At 61.8% G+C, this 25,509-nt stretch overlaps 11 protein-coding genes across 11 annotated transcripts; 5 read left to right on the forward strand and 6 right to left on the reverse strand.

The window, feature by feature from the left end:
• Window positions 1-8: 8 nt before the first annotated feature.
• On the reverse strand, window positions 9-2,275 carry yngI_3 (Putative acyl-CoA synthetase YngI; the record flags this gene model as incomplete). The annotated part of the gene is made up of 11 exons (XM_062775376.1): window positions 9-118; window positions 169-423; window positions 459-554; window positions 595-736; window positions 779-851; window positions 890-1,271; window positions 1,312-1,385; window positions 1,428-1,534; window positions 1,576-1,756; window positions 1,805-2,091; window positions 2,150-2,275. 11 exons carry the CDS (start codon window positions 2,273-2,275, stop codon window positions 9-11), a joined length of 1,833 nt encoding a protein of 610 aa, XP_062631360.1.
• A 597-nt stretch (window positions 2,276-2,872) lies between these two features.
• Window positions 2,873-4,250, reverse strand: LOC62_07G008835 (uncharacterized protein; the record flags this gene model as incomplete). The annotated part of the gene is made up of 1 exon (XM_062775377.1): window positions 2,873-4,250. One exon carries the CDS (start codon window positions 4,248-4,250, stop codon window positions 2,955-2,957), a length of 1,296 nt encoding a protein of 431 aa, XP_062631361.1. The 3' UTR covers window positions 2,873-2,954.
• A 121-nt stretch (window positions 4,251-4,371) lies between these two features.
• Window positions 4,372-6,717, reverse strand: LOC62_07G008836 (uncharacterized protein; the record flags this gene model as incomplete). Its single annotated transcript, XM_062775378.1, has 6 exons — window positions 4,372-4,697; window positions 4,738-5,035; window positions 5,076-5,280; window positions 5,320-5,651; window positions 5,696-6,444; window positions 6,528-6,717. 6 exons carry the CDS (start codon window positions 6,715-6,717, stop codon window positions 4,447-4,449), a joined length of 2,025 nt encoding a protein of 674 aa, XP_062631362.1. The 3' UTR covers window positions 4,372-4,446.
• A 354-nt stretch (window positions 6,718-7,071) lies between these two features.
• Window positions 7,072-9,369, reverse strand: LOC62_07G008837 (uncharacterized protein; the record flags this gene model as incomplete). Its single annotated transcript, XM_062775379.1, has 6 exons — window positions 9,076-9,369; window positions 8,219-9,036; window positions 7,857-8,182; window positions 7,535-7,820; window positions 7,198-7,495; window positions 7,072-7,118 (listed from the first exon to the last, which is right to left on the reverse strand). The coding sequence occupies exons 1-6, from the start codon at window positions 9,350-9,352 to the stop codon at window positions 7,072-7,074; spliced, it is 2,052 nt and encodes a 683-aa protein (XP_062631363.1). The 5' UTR covers window positions 9,353-9,369.
• A 215-nt stretch (window positions 9,370-9,584) lies between these two features.
• LOC62_07G008838 (uncharacterized protein) lies at window positions 9,585-11,725 on the reverse strand (the record flags this gene model as incomplete). Its single annotated transcript, XM_062775380.1, has 6 exons — window positions 9,585-9,679; window positions 9,721-10,030; window positions 10,074-10,329; window positions 10,373-10,689; window positions 10,733-11,436; window positions 11,473-11,725. 6 exons carry the CDS (start codon window positions 11,723-11,725, stop codon window positions 9,585-9,587), a joined length of 1,935 nt encoding a protein of 644 aa, XP_062631364.1.
• A 2,447-nt stretch (window positions 11,726-14,172) lies between these two features.
• Window positions 14,173-16,208, forward strand: sorT_2 (Major facilitator-type transporter sorT; the record flags this gene model as incomplete). Its single annotated transcript, XM_062775381.1, has 5 exons — window positions 14,173-14,452; window positions 14,528-14,635; window positions 14,681-14,891; window positions 14,929-15,312; window positions 15,359-16,208. 5 exons carry the CDS (start codon window positions 14,173-14,175, stop codon window positions 16,206-16,208), a joined length of 1,833 nt encoding a protein of 610 aa, XP_062631365.1.
• A 934-nt stretch (window positions 16,209-17,142) lies between these two features.
• Window positions 17,143-17,592, forward strand: LOC62_07G008840 (uncharacterized protein; the record flags this gene model as incomplete). Its single annotated transcript, XM_062775382.1, has 1 exon — window positions 17,143-17,592. One exon carries the CDS (start codon window positions 17,143-17,145, stop codon window positions 17,590-17,592), a length of 450 nt encoding a protein of 149 aa, XP_062631366.1.
• A 454-nt stretch (window positions 17,593-18,046) lies between these two features.
• LOC62_07G008841 (uncharacterized protein) lies at window positions 18,047-19,041 on the forward strand (the record flags this gene model as incomplete). Its single annotated transcript, XM_062775383.1, has 2 exons — window positions 18,047-18,655; window positions 18,709-19,041. The coding sequence occupies 2 exons, from the start codon at window positions 18,047-18,049 to the stop codon at window positions 19,039-19,041; spliced, it is 942 nt and encodes a 313-aa protein (XP_062631367.1).
• A 456-nt stretch (window positions 19,042-19,497) lies between these two features.
• On the forward strand, window positions 19,498-20,686 carry LOC62_07G008842 (uncharacterized protein). Its single transcript, XM_062775384.1, has 2 exons — window positions 19,498-20,137; window positions 20,178-20,686. Exons 1-2 carry the CDS (start codon window positions 19,550-19,552, stop codon window positions 20,511-20,513), a joined length of 924 nt encoding a protein of 307 aa, XP_062631368.1. The 5' UTR covers window positions 19,498-19,549; the 3' UTR covers window positions 20,514-20,686.
• Window positions 20,687-21,202: 516 nt separating this feature from the next.
• On the forward strand, window positions 21,203-22,439 carry LOC62_07G008843 (uncharacterized protein). Its single transcript, XM_062775385.1, has 5 exons — window positions 21,203-21,336; window positions 21,418-21,490; window positions 21,793-21,872; window positions 21,920-22,051; window positions 22,144-22,439. The coding sequence occupies exons 1-5, from the start codon at window positions 21,267-21,269 to the stop codon at window positions 22,350-22,352; spliced, it is 564 nt and encodes a 187-aa protein (XP_062631369.1). The 5' UTR covers window positions 21,203-21,266; the 3' UTR covers window positions 22,353-22,439.
• A 264-nt stretch (window positions 22,440-22,703) lies between these two features.
• Window positions 22,704-24,806, reverse strand: LOC62_07G008844 (uncharacterized protein; the record flags this gene model as incomplete). The annotated part of the gene is made up of 5 exons (XM_062775386.1): window positions 22,704-23,048; window positions 23,160-23,517; window positions 23,575-23,723; window positions 23,853-23,937; window positions 24,160-24,806. 5 exons carry the CDS (start codon window positions 24,804-24,806, stop codon window positions 22,704-22,706), a joined length of 1,584 nt encoding a protein of 527 aa, XP_062631370.1.
• Window positions 24,807-25,509: the final 703 nt, after the last annotated feature.

A 25,509-nucleotide genomic window follows, 5' to 3' on the forward strand; every position in this document is an offset into this window, starting at 1 on the left:
CAACCAGTCTACAGCCTTGCCTTGGGGTCGCCAAGCGGCTTGCCACCCTGGCGCTTCCACTGCTCGCCAACAATGTCCTTGACCTCGTTCTTGAGGACCTTGCCATTGGCGTTGGTGGCTGGGGGCGAGTCAGCGGGGGTGTCACCACTCTTCCGGCCCTGTACTCACGAAGCCCGTCCTTGAAGATGACGCAGACGACAGGGCGCGCAGGACGACGCAAACGCTTGTCCGCCTCGGCGATGATACTCTCCGGGGTGGCTGTCGCGTTCGGCGCGAGACTCACGCCCAGGCCGACGCGCTCGCCGAGAACCGGGTCGGGCACAGCCACGGCCGCGACACCGGCAATGCGCGAGTCCTGCGCGACGGCGTTCTCGACCTCGGCCGAGGCAATGTTCTCGCCGCCACGGATGATCATGTCCTTGGCTGGACGTCAGTTGTGTCGGAGAGGGATGACTCACCGCGATCACGGAGGTACAGGATGCCCTCTTGGTTGATGTACGCCACGTCGCCGGTGTCGAACCAGCCGTCCGAGGTGAAGCTCTCCTTGTTCGCCTCTGCGGCCTGTCAGCTGTGGCCGACCCTGCGCCGACGCACTCGGATTGTCCAGGTACTCCTTCATGATACAGCCGCCGCGGACCTGCAGGATACCGAGCTTGGTGTTGGGCAGGGGCTGGCGGGTCGCCATGTCGACAATGCGCAGGTCGCCAATGGGAATGGCGTGGCCGACAGCCTCGGGCTAGACAAGCGTTAGCAAACGGCACCACCGCTGTCAACCCACCCTGGTGATGTAATCTTGCCCCCCAATGGCGATGAACAAGCCAGAGCACTCGGTCATGCCCCAACCGTGCGAGCTGGTCATCGTCAGCAGAGCTAATCGTACCACACATACACAAATGCCGCTGGGAAACGCTCGCTGACGTCGGCAGCGAGGCGCTTGGGAGGCGCGGCGCCACCGTACGTCATGCCGTCCATCTCGTAGTCGTCGGGAAGCAAGCCCGACTGCAGAATGGCCGTCGTGATGCTCGGCACACCAGTGATGACGCGGACATTGTACTTGATCATGAGCTTGACGGCGTCGGGCACGCTCCATCGGCGCATGAAGATCATCTTGGAGCCCGTGACGAACATGCGGATCATGATAGCCAGCAGGCCAGTCACATGGAACAGGGGCACGGGCATGAGGACGTTTGGTGCCTCGGCCGGCGGCTCGTGGACGGCGGGCAGAGCCATCTCGAACGGCACGCCCATGCGCATCGCGGTGCGGAGAGCAGCTTTGGGAGTCAGCGGGGACTGCAGCGGTCGGCGACTTACGGATCGACGCCGTCAGCACATGCTGCATGCCCTGGCGCTGGGTGATGAGCACGCCCTTGGGGAGCGACGTAGTGCTGCGCGTGTCAGCCGAGCCAGCAGCCACAACCGGCGCTTACCCCGAGGTGAAGAGCACGAGCGCGTCGCTCTCGGGAGTGACGCTGAAGCCCTTCCTGCTCTTGACGGCCTCGACGGTCGCAGGCAGGGGCGAGATGCTGCTCAGGTCCTGCTCTGTCAGCTTGGCCTGCCCGTCTCACCTCAACCTACCTTCACATAGACCTGCGCCTTCTCAGACAGGTGCTTGCCGCTGTTCCAGGACCAGATGGACCCGATGCCGCGGCGCGCCAGCTCCTCGGCGACCGGGGCGAGCACGTTGGCGTCCTCGCCGTCGACGAGGATGATCTTGGGGCGGGTGAGGCTGAGACAGTGGACCTGGACCTCCTGGGTACTGGTGGTGTGTCAGCCACGCCCGTGACCGTTGCCCACGCGAACCTACAGTGTCGAGTTGAGACACACTGGCACCGCGGCGATCAAGTGGGCCGCGACAAACGACGTGATCCACCCGCTCGAGTTCTGCCCGCCGATAGCGACGCGGTCGCCAGCGCCGACGCCCTGCTCGCGGAGCCACGCGGCGAGCTTGTACGCGTGGGCCAGGAGCTCGCCGTAGGTCACGTCCCGGCGATCATCGTACGCCGCTGGCTCGGGGACGGGCTCGTTGATGATGACCCTGTCCGCCCAGTGCTGGAGGCGGCCCTCGAGAAAGTTGCGGAAGTTGAGGGGTGCCTTGGGGTGCGCGTCAGCGGTTGTCGACGTCGTCGCCGTCGTCGTCGACACTGCTTACATGCTTCCACACGCGCACCGGGCCATGGCCCAGGTCCATCGACACCATCTCAAACGGCCCGCCCTTGACCGTTATTTGCGCGTCAACAGTCTCAAAGGAGGGCTTTCCGTCGTCTGCGTCTGACATTGTGGTGGCTGAGGATGTTGTTCTGTCAAGAAGGCGTGTGCATTCCAACATCCAGCACGTGTGCATTCCAACATCCAGCATCCATCATCCCCCAGGATATGTATGTGCACTGCTGGACAGAAGCATCCCCGGCTACTCGGCTGCCCCACTCCATACGTAGCGGCGTTTACGGTCATGGCCGAGGATCGGGCACATGACCCCCGCCCGCGGCCCCGCCAACAACAAAGACACATGCCACTACTCATTATCCGCCTCCAACGGCATGCCGAACGCCGCATCTCGTCGGGCCCCGCGCGAAACCTGGCTGTTATCGCTGCGGGGACCAAGCAAAGAGGGGACAACCAACTCGGCCTCGAGCATGTGATTCATGACCACCGCGACGCGACTAGCACTTGGCACCATGGGCATGACTGGTCGTGTTCGCGTCATTCGGCGAGGTACATATCCGGAGGGCTCGAAACTCATGCATCCGTTGACATGTCTTCAGTCTGTGGCCGCTGCTTACTGCAACCGCGGCTTTCTCGACCTCCCGCGCAGCTTGAACAACTCCCATCGGTCATCCCGAGGGGCGAGGTGACGTCGCCAGCACAGAGAACATGGCCATCCGACGCCGATGCACTGCACCGGCTCCTGGAATTCTACATCAAGCTCATGCGCCGCTATCTGAGGAGGTACCCCCCTATATACCCCATGGAAACGCAACGCGCTCGAGTTCATACTGCCGCTCGCCCACCTCGCGGCGATAGTCCTTGGTCGACACAATCCTGACGCGATTGATTGCGTCGTCGAGGTCGTCGCCGCTAAAGCTCACCACGCGGTCAGGTATGCCTCTCATGGCCCTTGGGGCTGCGTCGCGGATGGCCTGCCGGAGACGGTCTGGTGACGACATGCCCCTGTTGGGGCCGTACTTGCCAATCGTGGTGGCCGCGAGCTCGTTCTTGCTCAGCCCGACGACGGTCCACTCGAGGTCGAGACGACTGGCGATGCTCTCCACCAGCCCATCCCACATGCCTTCCTGCGCCTCTTCATCCGTCGCCCTGCGCTTGCGTCCCTCCACTCGGTGACGGAACTGGACATGCACAACAACCTTGCGCAGGCTGTACGACATGGGCGGGAACAAGATGCGTCCTTCACGCCGCGGCCGGTTCGCCCAGAGTCGGAGGTGCACATTGACGACCAGCGTTTCGACGCAGGGTGCGATGACACGGCATGAGTGCTGCGAGGGATTCGGCAGGACGCGGCCATTGAGGCCGGAATCGTCAAACACCATAGCTGTGCGCGGGAAGAAGAGGTTGTGGCCAATGTACCCGCGCGCCACGTCAACGCCCGACAGGGCAGTGTACAGGCGCCGGTCCCTCATGTACGGACGGCACGGGTCCGCGTTCAGGTCGTCAATGGCGACAATCTTGGTGTGGAGGCGTATCAGGCGGATACACTCGGCCTGCTCTGCGGGGGTCACGCCGCGGCCCCATTTGAGACCGGGGATCCTGTGGTGCCGTCGGGGGCGCTTTGGCCAGGGGCTGCTGGTGCCGATGACCTTGGTCGGATCAACGATGTAGTCGACCATGGTGCGAGCAGAGTGGACAGGGTACGGGTAGCCGGCAGCCAACGGTGAAACAATTGGCGACTCGCCGAGCAGCAACTCTGTGGCTGGGTTGGCAAAGTTTGGCTCGTCTGAGAGCGAGCGGCCACCAAGGTGCGCCGTGTGCATCGCCAGGCTGATGTGGTAACACAGCACAGAGTCGACAACGTGCTTTGCCCTACGGCAGACGAGGCGCAGAGTCGAGGGGTCGTGTGCAGTAGCGAACTGGAACACTCGGTCGACGATGTGCGGGACGAAGGCGCCTTGGATCGGTGAGCAGGTGGCCCTTGTACGCGTATGCTTGGGATTCCATCGTAGCGGTCCGTGTGCGTAGCTAGGCGTGGTACTGGGCCCAGTTGCGACGTCGTTTTCGTCTTGCAGTTTGCGATTCATGAGGAATGGTCGAGTGGCAACAGCGGGATCGGCGCACTCTTAGGTGTTGTTTCCCACAAACCGTGCCTTGTTGCCGGTGATGTTAAGCCCCGAGGATCTCGGGTCAGCAGCAATCTTGGCGGTGGCGGCAGGGAGCTCGCTTTGGACGCAACTGGGCACAGTAGATGCATGCCAGTAAGGCACATGTGGATCACCATCAGTACCAATCGTTCACATACTCTGCGTCCGGGTCAAAGGTTTCACCGTCGTCATCGTCGAAGAAGTCGCCCTCGTCGTCGTAGAACGGCTCGCCGTCACCCCACTCGTCCTCGGGGTCAAAGTCGTCAAAGTCGTCCTCGTACCCCGAGGCGTAGTCTGTCTCGGCCGCCTCCTCACCCTCGATGATGTACGCCGGGGGTTTACCCTTGAACAGGTCATGGTTGTGGAACGAGATGAGGCGGATGGCACCTGGGGGTCAGTCAGCTGGTGAAATACACCAGCCACTCACAAGGATAACCCCGGACCGAGTCCGTCCAGCGCCGCTTCCACCAGATCGTCTTTGGAAAGTCGAGCGTAGCCTCGACCCACCCACAGGTGTCGTATCTTAGCTCCTGGTCCGGCGTGAGGGACACGACCTCGTACAACGCCGACTGGGTCACGAGGTGTCGAGTGGCGTACGCGCGGCCCAGATCAAACTGTCGTCCAATGCCAAGATACTGGCACATCTCCCACGAAGTCCACGGCGACTCGGGCGATAGGGGCAGTGCGGGGATGGTACCCAGGTAGAAGAGATAGGTTGTGTCCTCCTGGTCCAGTCAGCATTGCTCGGCCCGCCAGACTACACACGAGTAACAACAACAAATGGTGACCTTCACCCGCCAAGGCATAGTGGTCGTACCCGTGGCATATTTGAACAGTGCACTCGGCCACAAGGTCGGCCCGCTTGTCTTCGGGCTCAGAGGCCACACGGGCAAACAGCGTCCCATAGTCCGGCACGGCGTACAACTTGCCTGCTGTCCCGAATGCCAGAGTCGTGCCCGACAGCAGTATGCTATAGCGTCAGACGTATCCCGCCCGCTCCACCACTCACGTTCCTTCCTCGATACGGTAGTCGGGGTCAGGGGCCGTGAGCTCGGCATACTTCTCATTGCCGGGCAGCACAGTGGGCATCGACATCATCCAGTTGCGCGTGGTGCTGTTGGGTACCGTCTCGGGCAGCGGGTTCCACTTGTGGATCACCTCCATCATGTCCTCGATTTCGTAGCCGAGGTGCTCGTTCTCCAGTCGGACGTCGAACGCAGGGCCAGTGTTCGGCAACGTCCGCACATCAAGCGTCACGAGGTGCGCCCCTGTGGCACGGGACCACACCTGGATCTCTGAGCGGTCGGCGGCAAAGATGTGCGTGTTGTCGAGCAGTGTTGTCTGGAGAGTCAGTAAGGACGTGTGCCAACACCCTCTGCACCCACCACCACTCCCTTGCGGAGATACCCTAGCCCTCGTCCCACAAGCCCATGGTCAACGACAGTAACGAGCTTGTCCTTTGTCGTCGACTCGCGGCCCTTCTTGTCCGCAATCCGTGTCACCGTCGTCTCGCCCTTGTTGCTGTACGCGACGGAGATCCCCAGCGCCCCGTCCTGGTCGTAGTCGACGTGCATGGCGATCAGCCTGTCCAGTGGGGGGTTAAGGCGCTCCCCCCTGCCGTAGCGCCCCATGGTGAGATCAATCCGGAACGGAAACGAGGCGAGGTACTCGAACCCGTCGGCTACCTCCGTTTCTCGCCGCTTCACCCCTGCCAACTCGTCGAGGCTTGTGAAGCGTGCCCGATCCTCAGACGACACCCAGACCTCGACAGCTTGTCGCGAGTTGACAAACTCTTCAGTATCAGGCCCCTCGGCGCAGCGAAGCATGACGGGACCCAGGCCGATAACCGACGGCCAGCCAAACGCGGCAGAGTCGGGCAGGTCATAGTTGGTGTACCCGCCCGACTGGGTGCCGGGGACAGGGCGGAGCTCGTCGTCAAACTCGAACGTCTTGGCTCGAGACGGCTCGGCGAGGTGCGGCGCGTGAGCCGTGACGCAGAGTGCGCGCCCGTCGTGGGGCGACACCGCGCAAAGCGACAGGTCATCCGACTCGAACACGTGCGGAACCCATCGCGTGTGCCCCCAGGCATTATCCCACGCAGTGGGCGTATAGCGCGCCTTTTCGTACACCAAGCCTGTGACATGTCAGCTGTTACACGCGGCGACGACGACTTGCCAATCGCGCGAATGCTCGGTTCGCCCGTGACCGTGAGGTGACGCGTCTGATCAAGCCACAGCTCGCGGTACACTGGGTCAGGCTGCTCCAACTTGACCATCTTTACAATCAGCGGAGTAAAGTAGTCGCACCACGAGGTTGACACGGCCACAGCATTGACTAGATCGTCAATCGACATGCACGACGCGATGATGTGCGTCACATCGACGTCGAGCCCCTTGAATGGCAGCATTGGGGTGGGTGTGGAGCAAGTGAGTGAGAGAGACCAACAATGGAAAGATCCGAGACGCGGAGACGCGTCCTTTATATGGTGTTGAGATACCACGTGACCCAATTGGGGAGAGCTAGAGCGAGCCACAGTCCAGTCCTTGTCATGGGCCGCAGCTCCCATGCATGAGCATCACCAAGTACGACATGGATCACACAGCCGTCGCTGCACCCGCTGCCTCCTTCTCCAGGCGATCATGCCTCGTTTGCGTCTTGAGCGCCCCCTCCCCCCACCCATCACGCCCGTCACCATCGTCGTCGTCTGTTTCCAGAATACCGCCCGTCTTGCGATCGATAATGTAGTTGTCCTCCTGATACGTCACCCAGCCATCCATATGGAATGGTTTGAACTGCTTTCCCGCAAACCTGCAGTGTGGCTCGACTGAGAGGACCCGGATAGCGCCTGTAACGTGTTAGTTTGCTCAACCTTGGCCGCTTGACTCACAGGCGTGTTGCCATCCAGGCCGCAGCGGCCAGCTCCAGTCATGCCGCCACCTGACATTCTTCGGGAAGCCCTGCGTCGCCTCGAGGTAGCCGTTGCCCATAGACCCCAGCTCTTGACTCTCCGTGAGCGTTACAACTTCGTACACTGAGCTGTTGGTCATGAAGAAGCGCTGGTTGTAATGACCTCCCGTGCGGAGGTTTCGCCCAACGCCAATCACTTCGAGAACAGGGATACTGAATCGTTGGGTGGAAGGGAGCCGAGGTAGTGTCGACAGGTCGAGAACATACGTGGTTTGCTCCTGTGTATGTAAGCAAACGTTCTTGAGCCGCCAACTCACGGTCGCGTATAGCAGGCGATGTTTGAACGCCCGCACCACGTTCCACGGCTCGTCTTCGCCCCTGTCCAGCCCAAACACCATGAGACACGGCCCAACAACCTCCTGCAGACGTGGGTCAACGGGCGGGGGCGGCCTGTTGTCCTCTTCTTCCTGCGATTGGTAGAACTGCGGCTGCTCCTCGTCCCTGGGCATCTCCAACGCGCGGCGGAAGACGGACGCGTAGTCGACGAGGACAACCACCCTGCGTTCTGCCCAAAAGATCAAGTTGCCTCCGGCTAGGATGAGGCTGAGGTGTTAGGTGTCTCCTTTCAGGCTTGCTCACGTATCGGGGCCGATCTGGAACTGGCCTGCCGGAACATCGCGGTGTACAATGTCGTCGTATCCGCCCTCATCAGGCAGGGCACACTCAATGTTGAATCGGCGTACGGCCGTCGTGCTACTGGGCACGGATTCGGCCTGCCTCTTGAAGACGACCGTCTCGACAACCCGGCTCTGCTCTTCCATCCTCGGCTGATCGAGATCGAAGAATGGCCCACAGAAGGCAAGAGTCGAGTCGATTGTCACGACATGCTCCCCAGTTGCCCTTGACCAGACTGCAACTGCTGAGCGCTGTGCCGCAAAGACATAGTCATTGTCGAGGCACGTGTACTTTGGTGTCAGCGCTGCCACGATAGAACGACTCACGCAGAGAGGCTCCCCCCAGTCATAGATAAAGTCGCCCAGCAGCCCGTGCTCGAACGTGGTCACAAGATTGTCCTCGTTCGCCAAGGTCGGCTTGCCATCCGGATCCAGCAGCCTGTTGGCCTCGGCGACACGGCGAACAATTGCCCGACCTTGGTAGCTGTGGGCCGCGACGAGTGTGCGCGCGCCGTCACGATCATAGTCGACATGTAAGGACACCACGCGGTCCAGGGGCGGGATACCGTCACACATGTCGATGCGAAATGGGATGGTCGCGAGGTACTCCCACACGCAGTCGCTCCAGTCGCCCTCTGGGATCTGCCCCCCAGCGAACTCAGACCGCTTTCTGGTGCTGCCGAGGCCAGTCCAACGGTCACTTTCCTCAGCCGTGACCCACACCTCCAGCACTTGGTGCTGCGTATCATGCGGCGGGTCGTCATGATCATGGCCGTCGATCTCTTCCTGAGTCGAATAGTAGGGAGCGAAGAGCAGGACTGGTCCCATACCAGGAACGTCGACGCAGCCATAGTGCTCCCCATCGGGAAACTTGCTCGGGATGAACGTTCCAGACCTTGTACCCGCTGCAGGTACCAGTCGGTTGTCGAAACTGAACGTCTTGAATTGCTTGACGCGATCTTCCTCCCACTGTTCATCGGGGTGGTAGATGTAGTCTTTGGTGCACAGCACATCGCCCCCGCGGGGGAAAGCCGCCGAGATGCTGACATCGTCGCGCTCAAAGACGTGGGGGACCCAGCGGGTGGTGACGTTGCCCGCTTTCCAGTCGCGCGTCCACTTGTCGTCTCGCAGCGCATAGCTCAGCCCTATGTAGGTGTCAGTCTGGGGCCAGCGGCAGTCCTTACCAAGCGCGCGCCAGCTGACGTCGCTCCACCTCTCCCGGTCGTCGTGGTGCTCCTCAATTGCGATGATCTTCGTGTCTTCCAAACGCAGCTCGAGCTCCTGTCGGTCGCGGGGGTACACGTCGCGGAGGTGTCGCTCAATGTGCGGAGAGCACGCGCGCTGCCATTGCTGCGAGACGGCTGTTGCGTTGCAGAGGTCGCCGACGTCGGTGATGCACGAGGCGATGTAGTAGACGATTTCCTCGGGGAGCGATACGCGATACGACGCCTCCAAAGTCATGGCTGAGGAGACTCGTGAGAGTGAGTTGGACAAAATGTTGAACACACCGAGACGCGTCAGAAATCCAAACTCGATCGGGTGTCGCCGAACGAGTCACGTGATGAGCCACACCTATGGACCTTCTGATTCATGTAAAGTGTTCTTGCTCTGCATGTATTATACGTGAGATATGAGGGGATCGCTGTGCACGTCTGTAAAGCGTAGGCACTTCAGTTTGCGACTATGCGACCCGTTACTCGGTGCTCGTTGCCTCTCCAACAAGAATAGACGCCGGCGGCTCGCCCTTGAACTTGTCGTGATCCTCGAACGAGAACACACGAATGGCAGCTGAGTAGTCAGAACGCGCCGCTCGCAACTCGCCTACTCACAGCCGACATTCTGCCTGCCATCCCACTCTTTCTGCCAGCAAATGGCCTTTGGGAAGCCTCGCGTTGCCTGGTGGTACCCCGCTCCGTGCTCATCCTGGCCTTGGTCAGGTGTGAGGGGCACGACTTCGTACAGCCCGCTACGCGACATGAAGTAGCGGCGCCTGTTCAGCGCTCGCTCCGTATCAAAGCCGGAAACCATGTAAGCCAGGTCCCGCGTCGGTCCCCAGAACATGTGCAGATCGATACCAAACGCCGTGTCCGTCGGGAGCGTCGGCACCCTGCTTAGGTCGAGGAGGTACGTGACGTCGTGCTGGTTGGTGGTCAGCCCCATCATCGCCCAGGCTTACACTCACCGACAAGTAGAATAGGTGGTTCCCTCGAGCCCGAATGACAAAATCATACCCCTCAGGTGACAGAGCAGAGACGTATTCCTCGATGAGATTAGGGTTCCGAGTGAGGATGGTAACAAGACGAGGGGCTATAACAGTGGGTGTAGAGTCGACGCCATCTGGGACTTTGGCTGCCTCCTCACACACTGCAGCGTAGTCCTTCAACACGTAGATGTTTAACGCGTCCGAAAATATCAAGTTCCCTTGTGTAAGAATCAGGCTGATGCAGTTAGCTTCTATGCGCAATGGCCAGACCCCCTCACCTCTCAGGACTGAACCCAGTGTTCGTGTCGAGTATCTCAGCCTCTGCCCTGTAGCCCGGGCTGCTTGCGACGACGGCCGGTACCCGAACGTGCAGGGTACGTGTCGAATTGCCGGGGACAAACTCCCTCTCCCGTTCGCGAACGTAGTCCGAGCCGGCGTCCAACTTGCCCAGCGCGCTGTGGCAAATATTGACCAGTGGCCCTCCTTCTGGAAACCCCCGTTCGAGAGTCATAACGTGCTCCCCCGTCCTCCTGGACCACACGCGCAGCTCGACTTGGTCTATCACAACGAGGTAATCGTTGTCCAGACGCATATGCTGGGATCGTGAGCTTGAGCCACGGAGTATGGAGCAACCTTACCGCCAACTCCCATAACTGTCCCCACCCGTCGAGCCGGAGGTCGTGGTCAAAAGTGGTCGCCCCAGGGTCACCATTGTCGGTCTCGGCGTCCAGCAGGCGCGATGTCTTCGCAATTGTGTGAAGCGCAGCCACACCCTCGTATGTGGTCGCCGCAACCAACGCCGTTGGGCCATTGGCGTCATAGTCGACGTGCAAGGCCACGAGATATTCCATGGCAGGGACGTTCTCTTCGAAGTATTCAAGGACGGCCTTGAATGACGCGAGAAACAAGAAGCCGTCCATCTCGCTCGCGTCACCCAACTCGGACTTTGAGGCGCTCTCGAGCGCGGTGAAGCGGGCGTGGTCGGTCGGGGTCAACCATATCTCGACTGTGCTCGCCTCGCCATCGCACCGGAGACCTGCAGATGCCAGGAGGACAGGCTCAAGGCCGTCGACGCTGGCAAAGGAGAGGTCTGCACGGGGAAACTTGCTGTGCGTGTATCCCCCACTCTTGGTGCGCGGCAGTGGCTGGAGGCGCTTGTCGAAGATGAACGAGTTGAACCGGACCTCGCCGTCCGCGACATCCTCGACTGAGCAGAACACCTCCCCAGTGTCCGGCAACACGGCGCAGATCTCGGCATGCTCTTTGTCAAAAACGTGTGGAACCCAGCGGATGTATGTGTTTCCGTCGTTCCAGGCTTTTACCAGCCGTAACTCGCGAGCCGCTGGGGGGTGAGCGGCGCTCTCCTTGCCGCACTCACCCATTGCGCGCCATGCCGCCAGTTCAGAACCCAGGACGCGGCTTGCATTCTCCAGGTCATTCCAAGCCTCCCTCGGGTCGCGTTTAGTAGCGAGGTAGAGCCTCTTGAAGTGCGGTGAGGCGGCGGCACGCCAGGATCGGCTCACCAGGGCTGATGAGCACAGGTCGCCTAGATCCGCCACGAACGAGGCAATGTTGTAAACCACGTCCTCGGGCAGCTGAGATCCGCCTGTCGTCGACGCTGATGATACCATTGCTGTTGCTATGCTCGCTGTTTATGAGAGGGAGAATGAACCTTGCATCGTTTGACAAAAGTTGTCAAACATGCAAGGGGTCGCAAGTCTGGATGCGTTGGACGGGATCGACGCGAAAGTGGAGGCCACGCGGGAGCCACGTTTGGTGCTCGACTCGTGGCAAGACGCGCAAGACGCTACAAGACGACCTGTCTTGATGCGCGCGGCTTTCATTCAAAAATCGACCTACATGGTCATTTTGCTCCTTGTTTGAGACGAGTGCGGACGACTGGGCCGTCTCTCAACCACATCGTAGAAGCTATGCGCTGCTCAGCTCCTCTTCTTTTGGCTAATCGTCTTTCGCCTCCTCACCCTTTGTCGTCTCCTCGTCCTCCCTTTGTCCTTTGCCTCCTCCTCATTTTCCTCCTCGTTGGTTTCCTCCCCGTCGACTACCTCGGCATAGTTTGCCTCCCGAGAAAAGATGTCTCCCGAGAAAAGATCTCCGTGACGCTTGCTGTGACAAGTAATGGCTGGTCCTACACAGAACAGTATTGGCGTGTCGATGGGAAGGAAATGTAATACTCAACCATGTCGAAGGATGTCGACGACGTGAATTTGATCTGCACAAGTTGTTGGAGGGAACAAAGTTTTCATGGAATTGTGGTTGGACAGAGGCCTTCAGAGGTGCTCAGGCTCTCGAATGATCTATCAGACAGGTCGCTTCTCAAGATGCGATTCTCCAGGTCAGGTTCTGCGCGGACCGCAGGTTTTGACCTGGCGGGGCGGTGTCGAGGACTGCAGTTGGATTAACAAACACACCGGAGGGGGCGAGGCGCACACGTCGAGTCGCCACGATTGCAAAATTGCAACGACCATCGTCCCCCAGAACGCTCCATGCTCTCAAAGATAGCGTGCTAGATCTCGCTACTTGGGCCGTGGGGCGAGGAGCCCGGCGACCATGGCCGAGGCAGATGTGACCCGCCCGTTGCGCAGACGCTGCATGAGGGGCGAGGTGTGGCGTGATTCCTCGCCTCGTGGACAGGCCGGCGGCACAGGGACTGGTGGTGGTGGTGGTGGTGTGCCCGAACCTACATTCACGTCTCCCGTCGCCCTCAAACATGCCGGTCCCTTGGAGGCACCTTTCGTGCTCGCCTGCAGACTTGGTTAGGCGGCGATGTGAACGAGCTGCAGCTCCAAGCAATCATGCGGGACATGCCTCGTCGAGCCCCGCCAAGCCACTTTGCGCCAGCCTTGCCGGACCACCAAGACAGCATCAACCAGCCCATCGCACCCACCTACACGTTGTTTCCCCGTTCCCACCTGCTGCCACATGCTGCCAAGGCATCGCCTGCCCAATGGCAAAAGCGTCGGGCAATCGCCAGACGCCGAGTTCCTCGCCGCCTCGCCTACATCCTTTGGTGTACCGTTACCCTGGATCCGCAGCGCCGCGCCATTCCCCCGACGATGCGCGCTTGCGATCAAGCTAGCCACCTCGGCGCCCGTCTCGGCGCCCAACCTCCGGGCATATCGATATGGGCATGGCCGAGGCAACGCCCCGCGAAAGATATCCCACAGAAGCGAGCTAGCCAGCCCTCATTCATGTGCCACGTTTCCCGGCGGCATCGAGTTGAGGTGGGAACGCCAAGAAAGAAACGCGCCCATTATCTCACGTCATAAGAAACATCTAATCTTGGATAAAATCAGGCAACAATATAAAACAAACAGTGGGGCATCGGCCATCCCGTCGCAACCACCGGGTGCCTGGCAAACTAGCTGCATCGAGGTGGGCTGTCGGAAGTGCAACGCCGGGGCCCGCTGCCTCGGCGATGCATGGCTGCGGTGCGCACGAGCCGCCGAGGGGGCGTGCTCGCTCGGTGCATCTCGCCGCCGGACGCATGCCTGTGCTCTCGGCGCGGTGCAGCGGGCGAGTAGAACGAGCGGCCCGTTCGCCCGGGCCAGGGAGGGAGGGGTGATGGCGGGAAAGCCGAGCGGCGCCGTGCTCGGCACCAGCCATGCCGAGTGATCGAGCCCTCACCCCATGGAGCCACCACACGGCGCACTCTCGAGGCCAACCCACTGCCGTGACCCACCCACCTCGCACTGCAGTAACACCCCCCCCCCCCCCCCCCAACTGCTTGCCGTTGCCGAGGCCGAGGTCAGCCTGTTGCATGGATGGCACAAGGCACCAACATACCTGGCTGCCTGGGCTGAGCGTTTTGGCGCTGGCATCGGCCATATCCGTGTGCGACATGCTCTGGCTCCACACTGTTCCCAATCATAGAGACTCGCGGGCCGTCGGCGCCCGTAAAGCACGACCCGAGCCCCAAGCTTCGTCTTGTTTTGCCCGAAGCACTCACTGCCTGCGATAAGTCTGAGACAAGTAGTGGTGGATGCAGGTGACCAGAACAAGCACGCTAACCCCAACTCTCTACACTCGTTTCACCACTCACTCATTCACCATCACCACCATGTCATCCCCGACGCTGTCAGGCGACGGGAAAAAGGAACTCCTCTCGTCCACGACGACGACAGGACCACCACAATCAGCCCAAGACTACACGCTCCCGAAGCGCCCGTGGCAGCAGGACGTGACGCCATGGTCGCGCATCATCGCGCACAACTACCCCGGCTCCGGCACCGACGAGGACCCGTACGTCGTCAGCTGGCTCCCCGACGCCGACGGCTTCAAGGACAGGGAGAACCCGCTTGTATTCAAGTACTGGTACAAGTGGTTCGTCACCATCATGGGTGGGTCGGGACGGCGGCGCGTGCGCGCCGGAATGCCGAGATGGTCGCGCTTGATCAAACTAACGCACCCCCCAGGCGCGACTGGCACTCTGGCCGTCTCGATGGGCTCGTCGATGCTGTCCGCGGCCATCACGTCACTGCGCCACGAGTTCCCAGGGCACAACAACATGATCTACATCATGAGTGGGTACATGGCCTGCCCGAGAGCGCCGCGCTGACCCCACCCAGTCACCGGCATCTACGTGCTCGGATTCGTCGTCGGGCCGCTGCTATGGGCGCCCATGTCCGAGGTGTTTGGCCGCCGCATCATGTTCATCGCGACCTACATCCCGTTCACGGCGTTCAACGCCGGCGCATGCGGCGCAAAGGACATCAACACGCTGCTCGTGATGCGCTTCTTTGCAGGCACGTTTGGCAGCAGTACCATGACCAACTCGGGGTGCGTCGGACCAATGCGAACAAGGCTAACCCCCTAGTGGCATCATTGCAGACATGTTTGAGGCGCACCAGCGCGGCCTGGCAATGGGCGTCTTCTCCGCCATGCCCTTCCTCGGCCCCGCCATCGGCCCCGTCGCGGGCGGCTTCTTGTCCGAGAAGTCGTCGTGGGTGTGGGTGGCTGCGGTCATTGCCATCTTCTCGGCCGTCCTCACCTTCTTCGAGAGCATCCTCCTGCCCGAGACGTACGCGCCGGTGTTGCTGCACAGACGCGCAGCTCTCCTCTCCAAGGCGACTGGCAAGGTGTACCGCTCGCCCCAGGACAAGGCCAAGCCCCTCCAAGTCAAGCAGCTGTTCCTCCACCAGCTCAAGGTGCCCTACATCCTGCTGTTCACCGAGCCGATTGTGCTCATCACGGCGTTGTAGTGAGTCGTGGCATTTAGGACCAAGTTTCCTGCTGACACTCCCCAGCATGGCCATCATCTACGCGCTTCTATTCATGCAGTTCACGGCCTTCCCCCTCGTCTTCCAGGGCATGCGCCACTGGTCGCCCGGTATCGCAGGCCTCGCGTTCGTCGGCGTCTCAGTCGGTGCCTTCATGTCTCTCGCTGTCATCATGTTCTACGTCAACCCAAAGTACGCCCGCGACCTGCGTGCAAAGGGCTACCTGGCCCCCGAGGCGCGTCTGCCGTCGACCATTATCGGCGCCGTGCTCCTCCCCGTCGGGCTGTTCATCTTTGCGTGGACCTGCACACCGGTCAGCATCCACTGGATCGCACCCATCATCGCGACCGTCCCCTTCGGTGCCGGCATCGTCTTCCTCTTCCTCGGCATCTCAAACTACCTCGTCGACGCGTACCTTATGAACGCGGCGTCCGTCCTCGCCGCAGGCACCGTCACGCGATCCATCCTCGGCGTCATCTTCCCCCTGTTCACAGTCGACATGTACAACGCCATGGGCCCGCACTGGGCCGGCACGTTCACCGCGTTGCTTGCCACCGTGTTCATCCCTGCGCCGATCTTCCTCTTGTTCAAGGGGCAAAAGATCCGCCGCATGACCAAACCTGGTCGCGACGCCGACGACCTCGGCCAGATGATGGCCAAGATGATGATGGCGCAGCGGGCGGCTGCGGCAGGAGGTGGCGCTGCTGCTGCTGCTGGGGCAGCAGCTGGTGCCGGGGCCGGTGCCGCTGCTGCTCAGGCCAAGGAGGTCGCCGACGAGGAGGCCGTCATCCAGGACATGGAGGCGCTCAGCCGTCAAGTTTCGCCAGAGTACGCTGTCGAGCTGGAGCGTGTCGTCTCGTCGCACAGCCCACGATGATCCGGACGACGTCGTATCGTAACTCGCTCTCCGCTAGAGGACTCTTAATGTGTATAGTTTGCATGGTGACCTTATGCATTGTTGCAACTGCGGGGTGGGGATGTGTCGTCGTGTGAGGAGGGCTCAGCACACCCCTGTCGATAACTGCGCCACCATCGCCCCGACGTCACCTCGGGCTGCTGTCCAACTGACGCTCGCGACGCGCGTTGTCAACAAGCACGCAAGAACGCACGTTGGCCATTCGGAAGAGCAGCCGCCAACATTCCATCGCCAGCGAGCCGATGATTGTTAGCCGATTTGTTTACACGCCTTGCCATGTCCCCTCTAGTCGCCTCTGCACCGCCTCGCGCAGAGATCTGCTCTAACTCAGGCGTGTCCCGCGTTGTTTTTGTTTTGTGTGCCGAATGGGAGAGTGGCTTAGGGCATGCCTGGATGACGTCTGGGCAGCAGCCCTACAGTTGCCTCTCCTGGCCACCTTCATCAAACCCTCCGACCTCGTTTAGACGTCATCAGCTTTAATTAGACACTCGACACTGCTGCGACGCTGCGTTGTCGTCTACAAGCGTGTCCCAATGTGACTCCGCGACTGTCAATTGCAGCGCGTGGTGAAACACGACGACATCAGATTCAAGCGAGCAGCCACGAGGCCTGAAGACTCGGGCCTCTATGAATAGCCTCGAGAGTGACCGAGGGGAACCTGTGGGGGGGATCTTCAGGCGACATGTCGCCTCGATCGGCAGGTCGCGTAGCTCTGACCTTGACGCAGGACGCACCTCGATGACCGGCGCCGACAAGGTATAAAGAGGACGCCTTGGAGGTGTCTGGTCAACCACATCCCAACTCGAAGCTCTTCCAAGCCCCTCCAAACTCCTCCTACCCACCCACCCAAACAGTAAGCCCGCCCTCAAGTTCCCCCGCTCACCCGCCAGAAACAATGGCCCCCTGGACTACCGGAGAGGAGATCGCCGCTGGTGTCGGCGCTGTCGGTGCTGTTGGCGCCGGTGTCGGCCTCTACGAGCACCACAAGCACAAGGAGCAGCAGGAGCAGCAGCAGCAGCAGTTCCAGCAGCAGGACAACTCGTACGGCGGCGGCAACAACAACGACTCGTCGTACGGCAACAACAACCGCGACGACTCGTACGGCAACAACAACAGCAACAACAACTCGTACGGCAACAACAACCAGGACTCGTTCCAGTCGGGCAACCAGGGCGGCGGCTTTGGCAACAACCAGGGCGGCGGCGGCGGCTTTGGCGGCAACGACAACTCGTACGGCGGCAACAACCAGCGCGACGACTCGTTCGGCGGCAACAACAACAACAGCAACTTTGGCGGCAACAGCAACAACAACGGTGGCTTCGGCAACCAGGACTCCAACTACTAGGCGCGTGACTGTATCAGTGTAGCAGACATGTATTTGTGGCAAATGACCAAGGAGCAGGGCATGTGTGCGAGATCTCGACTGTGCGTGGCTGTGTGTGTGAGCTGATGGCGCTTCTTGATGTCTACGAGACTCAGTCAGCGCCTGCCGTGCCAAGAAGTGCCACTGAGCCCCGCACAGAGCTGTCAATCGACGGACGGTGCGCTCGATCGACAGCGCCATCTCCCACGTCCTCGGCGCCATCTGTCCCCTTCGCACCCCTCATCAAGATGCGAGATTGTGTAATGGGGGCGAGGGTGACTCTCACCCAGATGAGCTGCACCGCATGCAGTGTGCGAGTGTGCGAGGCTGATCGCTGATCACAACGTCGCTCGCACCGCGCCTGCTCGTGGGCATATAACATTGCCGTTGGACAGCCTCTGCCTCTTCATCACCTCTTCACTCCTCATACACCGCAATGTCGGCCTACCCCCACCCACAAGCCACCTCGCCTCCCACCATGCCCTCCTTCTACTACGGAGCATTCCACCCGTCGCCACAGCCCGCCCGCGAGCCCCAACCGGCGCCACCCGTGCTCCCTCCCCCGAAGCCCCAGTACCCCCCGACCGAGGTGAACACGTCGGGCAAGTACAGCGAGAAGCGTACGCCCGAGCTCGCCGACGTGTCCCTCCGCATCAAGGTCGAGGGGTACGACAAGGCGGCCGTGCTGCGCGAGTTCAAGGTCTCGGCCAACGAGGTCGTCGGAGCGGTCGTGTCGCTCGCGCCGCCCAAGGTCGCTGTGACGGCCGGCTCGCTCGTCGACAGCGAGTGGCCGATCAAGAACCCCGACAAGGCGATTGTCCGCTGGAGCACGGGCCAGCTGTCCAGCCGCTCGTGGGAGGAGATCCAGAGCAGCGAGACGACGACGACTACCAGCCAGGGCGGATTCAGCATCATCTCTACTCAGGTGGGGACGTCGGTCGAGAAAACCGAGTACACCAAGATCCGCAAGTACTCTACGAGCCAGACGCTCTCGATCACGTTCCACGACTTTGACGCGCTCGAGGTGTTTGTGACCCGCGTCACGGTGAGTCGAGACAGCCGGCCGGCCAGCCCAGTAGTAGCTCACGTCCCGCCCAGGCGCAGAAGAACGTCGAGTTCGACTCGATCGGGTGGCGCATCTCGGATGCTAAGCGCAAAGACCTCGAGGCGAGCGTCATTGCCGGCGCGGTGCTCGATGCCAGGGCGCTCGCGCACAAGCTCCTCGCGCCGCTGGTGGACGCCCCGCCGCGCCTCAAGGCCGTCGAGATCAACAACGGCGGCGGAGACTCGCGTCGCATCGCTTACATGTCTTCGGCGCCGGCGAGGGACTACAACAACTCGCGCGACGAGGACGAGCCCAAGATCAACTTTGAGCCCGAGCCCATTGCGCACGAGCACAGCGTCAATGTCAAGTGGGTCGTGGTGGAGTAGACGGCGGTGGAGGTGGGATGAGCCGCCCTGCCCTCGAAGGACATTTTGTATAGGGAGCCGTAGTTGGTCAAGTCTGCATTAACGTGATGTGCATTGGCGGGTTAGCATCATGCACATGAGCAGGAGACCAGTCAGTAGCACACACAACAGGTCAGCTGCCAGGTTGAAAGTGAGTTGAAGTGAAAGTGCCAAGTGTCGTCGTGCCCTCGAAGCTCGGTTACTGAGACAGGTGGAGTCGTCTCCCAGCAACCATATGACCATGGCATGGATCTACGCGCGCATCACAGCGTTGCGCTTCACGTTACTTTGTCACTCTTGGCTCACTCTTCTACTTCTTCTTTCACAGTCATAGCCACGCCGCGCAATCGTTTGTTGCCGGGTCACTGACAATGACGTGCCAAGCCCAACCCCTCGCCACCGCTGACATGCGCTAACACCTTTGCACCGCCGCAATGTGTCCCGCGTGTCCAACAGACTGACCTCGCTCTTCTATCCTCACTCCTCTCTCATGCCCCTCTCTTCAACTTACAAACCTCTCTTCTGGCTCATCCTCGCCACAGCAGTAATCTTTACATTCACAAGCACGCCGCCGTCGTCGTCATCATCCCCCGCATCCGCACCGCCCAACTTCGCCGCCATGGCCACCAACACTGCCGCACCATACACGACGACCTTTCTCCACGTATCCGGCGAGAACCGCGTCGAGCGCACCGCCGAGCTGGCGGACGTGACGCTCAAGACCAAGGTCGAGGGGTACGACCAGGCCGAGGTGCTGCGCGCGTTCAAGGCCGCGTCGGGCGACCTGCTCGACAGCATCGCGTCGATCGCGCCGGAGAAGACTGCGCTCGCCGCCGGGTCTGCCGTTGACGCCGAGTGGCCAGTCAAGCACCAGGACAAGCCGGTTGTACGGTACTCCACTGGCAGGCTGTCGACCTACTCGTGGGCCGAGTCTTCGGGCAAGGCCATCAGCAGCAAGGGCTCGCTGTTTGGCTCGACCCCCGACCCCAACGCCAAGCGGAGACACTTTGCTGAGCAGGTGGTCACGGTCACGTTCCACGACTTTGCCTCGCTCGAGGTGTTTGTGACCAAGGCACTGGTGAGTAGGGCGGTGATGGCAGGACTGACACCGCGCGCAGGCCAAGAAGCACGTCGAGTTTGTCAACATCTCCTGGCGGCTGTCGCGCGTGACACGCAAGGCGCTCCAGTCGACAGTGTACGCCGCGGCCGTCCTCGACGCCAAGGAGCGCGCCCTCGACATCCTTGCGCCGCTGTCCGACGCGCCGCCGCGCCTCAAGGCCGTGGAAGTGCACGACAGCTCGGCCGGCGTCGGCGGCAACGTCCAGGCGTACGCTACGCGCGAAGCCATGTTCGGCGCGTCGAGCAGCAAGGTCGACGACAGCAGGATCAGCTTTGTGCCCGAGCCGATCGGGCACAGCGTCACGTTGCAGGTCAAGTGGGTGGTGCTCGAGTAGCGCAGCAGTGAGGGGCGCGCGGTTGGTTCTCGTGACGTGGAGGGGGGGTGGCGCCGTGCACTGAGGTTCCGAGAAGCAGTTTGCATATAGCGCGAGCGTAACATACACAAGTTTCTACAAGAGCATCGTTGATAGCAGCAGTCGATAGTCGTTGTGCATACAAGTACAGGTAGCCGTCGTCGTCACTGCCCGCTGTCTCCTCGGCCCGACTCGGCATTCCCGCCTGCCCTCCATCCCGAAGAGAGTAGGCAGACACCCAACAGCCTCATGGGCTCTGCCCAACGCGTCGCATCGAGCCTCTCAGCCCATCTCCCATCCCATCTCCACCTCCTTTCCATTCCGCCGACTGACCGACGTGACTGACCTTTTGCTTGCCGAGGTGGTGACTGAACAAAGAATGGTTCGTGACGCGCGTGGAAGATCGCGTCGGGGTCGGTCACATGACGGATTTTCCGTCGTACGATCCGATCGCTCCGGCCGGACGGTGCGCGTGCCGGTCTTCAGGAAGTTTGTGACGGGCACCTAGTTGGCTGGGGCTGCAGCGGGCAGAGAGAGCCGAGAGTGACCGCATTGTAGAGGTCAACGAGGAGGCAGGGAGGGTGGGCGCGGCAGGCAGCTGGCTCGGGGCCAGGAGGATGCCGGCCTTAATATCACTGGCGAGCTACCTCGAGTTACATCACACCCCTTACAACTCACATCACACTCATCTTGCTAGCTAGCCCAACCCGCTCAACTCGCTCACACTCGTTCACAATGTCCACCTTTGTCGTTCCGCAATGGATCAGGCTCTGGCTCGGCCTCAGCACCATCATCGTCATCTGGGGTGAGTGGGCGCAAGAGCGCATCTCGCCGGCAGCCCCAGCCCCTCCTATCCGCCGTCCGCACACGAATGCTAACAGCCCAGACATCGGATACTGCTTCATGCGCCCCCGGAGTATGCCCGGCGGCGACCTGTCGTGGATCTGGGGCCCATACAAGTGAGTAGGCTGCGCGGATCGGCACGCAGGCTGGCCAGGCGGTGAATGCCGCGTCGAGGGCTTGGCATTGCGGTGAATGCGCGAGGCTTGACTCTGGGTGACGAGTGACGAGCTCGACGACGAGCTCGAGTCGCGTCCAACTTGTGCCCAACTTTTATGGCACGATGTGCGATGCGATGCGCGAGCGAGCGCGTTGTGCCTCGCGCCGCGACCGCCCGTGGCCTGGCCTGGCCATCGCGCATGCCCGCCCGGCGCCCCACCCCCACTTCCATCGCGGCTTGCAATCCCACTCACACCCCCAGCCTCTTCCCCTACGCCGACGTCGACTGGGTGTACGGTTTCGACGCGTACAACTCTGGTGACGGCTTCACCAACGCACAGGGTGGGTTCCTGCTCCGACCGCAAATCGCACGGCTAACCCAACCGCAGCGTTCATGAACGTCATCGAGGTCATCCTCAACCTCACCACCTACTTCCTCGGCGACTCGCCCGCCGCCCCCGTCACTGGCCTCATCGCGCTCGTCATGACTGCGTCCAAGACGGACCTGTACTTTCTCCAGGGTGAGTGGGACGATGCGGTCTGGGACGATGCCGGCTTGCGTCAGCCGGACTCCGGGCCCTGATATCCCGCTCTGGGGCGCTGACACACACAGACTACTTCTGCGGCTGGTGCAAGACGGGCCACAACTCGCCCGCCGTCTGGTGGGGCGTCTTCTTCGCCACCAACGGCATGTGGATCATCGTCCCTACCATTGCGTCGTTTGTGCTCGCGTCGGGCCTCATCAAGTCGGTCGTCTCCAACGCCGCCAAGCCGCGCGCCAACGGCTACTCGAACGGCAACGCCAAGGTCAAGGCGCTCTAAGGGCGCCTGCCGGGGCGCTCGATGGCGCGGGAGGCACACACGGAAAAGAAGTAGAACAGTGGTAGAGAATGTATGTGGTCGCGGATGCGGCGTGCGAGGGCTAACGGCCTGCGAGGGACACTGACCCGGCTCACACCGCTGACGCAGTCGCACTGCCCACCCCACAGACCATGAAGATGAATCGGACCTACAATATTCGTTCCGGACGAACTGCAGGAGGGTATGAACAAGGAGATGGAGGCGGGGGCGGGCCTAGAATGCAATGTTTGTGTGGGAGAAGGGGTCGATGGAGCTGGTGCTCATTGTGGCTCGCCGGAAGCGCTCGCGGCTGGCGTCGCTAGCGCCGCGTGCTCACTGGAACACCCAGGTCATGGGGAAGATACCGTCCTCGACCTTGTTGTTGTGGAGCGCGTTCCAAAGCGAGGGGGTGAGGTCGAGCGAGCCAAAGTCGCAGCCCGACGCACAGCGGTCCTGGAAGGTACCGACGACCGTGTTGCCCGTCACGCTGTCGGTGATGACAATGTTCTTGCCGCACACCGCGTCGGCGCCGAGCGCGTCAAACTGGTCCTTGTCGAGGCCGACAATGTACTGGTCGTCGCTGAACAGCTGGCCGTTGCACGCGACGCGGCCAGACGACTGGCCCTCGTTCTGCGACGGGTCACCGAGGTTGTAGTAGGTCGCGGTACCGCTGAAGCGCTCGACGTTGGCAGGGGCGGCGGAAGGAGCGGGGGCGGGGGCGGGGGCAGCCGAAGGGGCGGGGGCGTCGGGGACAGGAATGGGAGAGGTCGAGGGGGCAGCGTCAGAGACGGTAGAGTCCGACGAGGTGGTGGTCGAGTTGGCCCCCGAAGCCGAGGTCGCGTCGACGCCGCCAGTGGTCGCGTTGGTGTCAGTGGTGCCCGACGAGATCGAGGTGGTGTTGACCGGCGTAACAACAGTGTCGGTCACGCCGCTCTCAACCGAGGTCGTGTTGCCGGGAACAGTGGTGGTGTCAGTGGTGCCGGTGGAGACGGACGTGGAGTCGGTCACGTCGGTGGAGTTCGAGCCGCCGACGGACGACGTGGTGTCGGTAGTGCCGGACGACGTGGCGGGGACAGGGGCCGAGGACACCGAGTCCGAGCCCGAGCCGGCCGAGGTCGACATGGTGGTGGTCGTGCCGTCGGTGGTGCTGGTGGTCGTGTCGGCACCAGCATCGATGGAGGAAGCGTCGGAACCGCCAGTCGACGACGTCGTGTCGGTCGAGCCCGAGGTCGAGGTGCTGACGTCGGCAGGAGGGGAGCTCACCGAGCCCCAGCCGGAAGCGTTGGACGAGGTGGTCGTGGTGGTAGTGTCGGCACCGGTGTCCTCCTCGTCGTCACAGTAGGGCACGTCGTCCTCGCCGTCGTCGCCGGTGATGGTGTCGTCAGAGCCAGTGGCGGTGTCGTCGGAGCCAGCGTCGACGGTGGCGGAGTCGTCGGCGCCGTTGCCGGTCTCCTCGTCATCGCAGTCGGTGTCGTCCTCGACATCGTTGTCACCGTCGTCGTCCTCGCAGTCATCGTCAGCGCCGTCAGTGCCGTCGGTGGCAGTAGTGGTGTCATCGGCACCAGTGCTGGCGGAGGTGTCATCACCGCCCGAGGTTGAGCCGGATGCCGAGGCATCACCAGCGCCCGAGGTGGTCGAGGCCGACTGGTCTGAGCCAGAGCTCGACGACGAGACACCGTCAGCGCCCGAGGTCGAGGTGGTGGTGGCAGAGGCATCGGCACCCGACGACGAGGCGTCACCAGCACCCGAGGTGGTCGAGGCCGACGAGTCGGAACCGGAGCTGGACGACGTGGCACCGTCCGAGCCAGAAGTCGAGGTCGTCGAGGTCGAGGTGGTGGCGGAGGAGTCGTCGCCACCGGTGGCGGTGGTGTCGTCGTCGTCGGTGCAGTCCTCGACGTCGTCGTCGCCGGAGTCATCGGCACCATCATCGCCCGAGTCATCGGAGGCGTCATCGCCGCTGTCGTCACCAGAGTCGGTGCCGGAGGCATCGCTGCCGGAGGTGGAGCCCGAGGCGTCGGTACCGGAGCTGGTGGCGGAGGCGTCGCCGCCACTGGCAGTCGGAGGCTGCGTCGGGGTCGTGGGAACGGCCGAGACCGCCGGGGTAGGGTCGGTAACGTCGCCATTGGCGCCGTCGGTGCCGTCCTCCTCGCAGTCACCGTCGTCAGCGCCAGTGGTGGCGCTCGAGTCGTCGGAGCCCGAAACGGACGAGCCGGCGCCACTGTTGCCACTGGTGGTGGTGCTGGACGCCGCCCAGCCAGCAGGCGGGGTCCAGCCGTGGCCCGTGGCCCAGTCCTCGCAGTCGCATTTCGCGAGGCCGTGGTGCCCGTGCCGCTTGTGGAGGTTGTTGCGTGCCCATGCGCGCTCGTTGGGGATCGGGCTGGCAGACACGAGGGTGGAGAGGAGCGCAAAGAGCGCGAGGGTGTGGGTCATCAACATGGCGGGAAAGGAGTGAGGTGTTGTGGCCGTGGGGGAGGAGAGAGGGGGGAGGTTGGGGGGAGAAGAAAGAGGAGGAGAGCTGGAGGCAGTAGTAGAGTATAGAATGAGTGTCTGGAGCTCGGCACAGCCAGTGAGTAAGAGTGTAGTGGTGTGGTTGCGAGATGCGGTTGGTGCTTTTGTCGTGCTGCGGTGCGTGGGGGGGTGTTAGTACTAGTCAGTGGGACGAGGGGAGGGTCAGCGGGTCTCTGGCAGGTATTGTGCGCGAGAAGACGTGGGAGGGACGAGGGCCGCAGAGGGGGGGGGTGATGAGGAGGTCGATGCGGGGGAGGTGTGTGCGCGGTGCGCGCCGGCGTCCTGTTTCGGCATGTCGGGGGTGGTGGTGTCCTTTGCCGTGACGAGGACGAGGGACTCGGGGGTGCAGTGTGCTCGACACGCACTTCTAGCATGGCGTTGGTGTTGATACTATTCTAGACTTGAAACCAAGCACGCTTGAAATCAACTCGCGCCAGACGTAGAACCTACGAAGCGACTATGCACCCACTGTAGCCTTGCGGTCGCGTCTCTTGGCGTCGACGACGTCCACGCGTGCCAGTCACGTCGCGCCACCAACACCGTGCGCCGCCACACGCGCCACGAGTCCACGAGTCCACGCCAGAACAATGCGGTAGGCTACGCTCGCTCACTTTCCGACTCTATGCGGTAT

The sequence above is a fragment of the Vanrija pseudolonga genome, chromosome 7 (assembly GCF_020906515.1).
Source record: "Vanrija pseudolonga chromosome 7, complete sequence".
NCBI classification, from domain to species: Eukaryota; Fungi; Basidiomycota; class Tremellomycetes; order Trichosporonales; family Trichosporonaceae; genus Vanrija; species Vanrija pseudolonga.

Excerpts from the sequence above, each read along its gene's own strand:
- LOC62_07G008842 (XM_062775384.1), top strand. The coding sequence starts at position 19,550 with ATGCCCCTCTCTTCAACTTACAAACCTCTCTTCTGGCTCATCCTCGCC. Across the intron at positions 20,138-20,177 it reads TGTTTGTGACCAAGGCACTG|GCCAAGAAGCACGTCGAGTT; the intron begins GTGAGTAGGGCG and ends CACCGCGCGCAG.
- LOC62_07G008843 (XM_062775385.1), top strand. The coding sequence starts at position 21,267 with ATGTCCACCTTTGTCGTTCCGCAATGGATCAGGCTCTGGCTCGGCCTC. Across the intron at positions 21,491-21,792 it reads TGGATCTGGGGCCCATACAA|CCTCTTCCCCTACGCCGACG; the intron begins GTGAGTAGGCTG and ends TCACACCCCCAG. Across the intron at positions 22,052-22,143 it reads GGACCTGTACTTTCTCCAGG|ACTACTTCTGCGGCTGGTGC; the intron begins GTGAGTGGGACG and ends TGACACACACAG.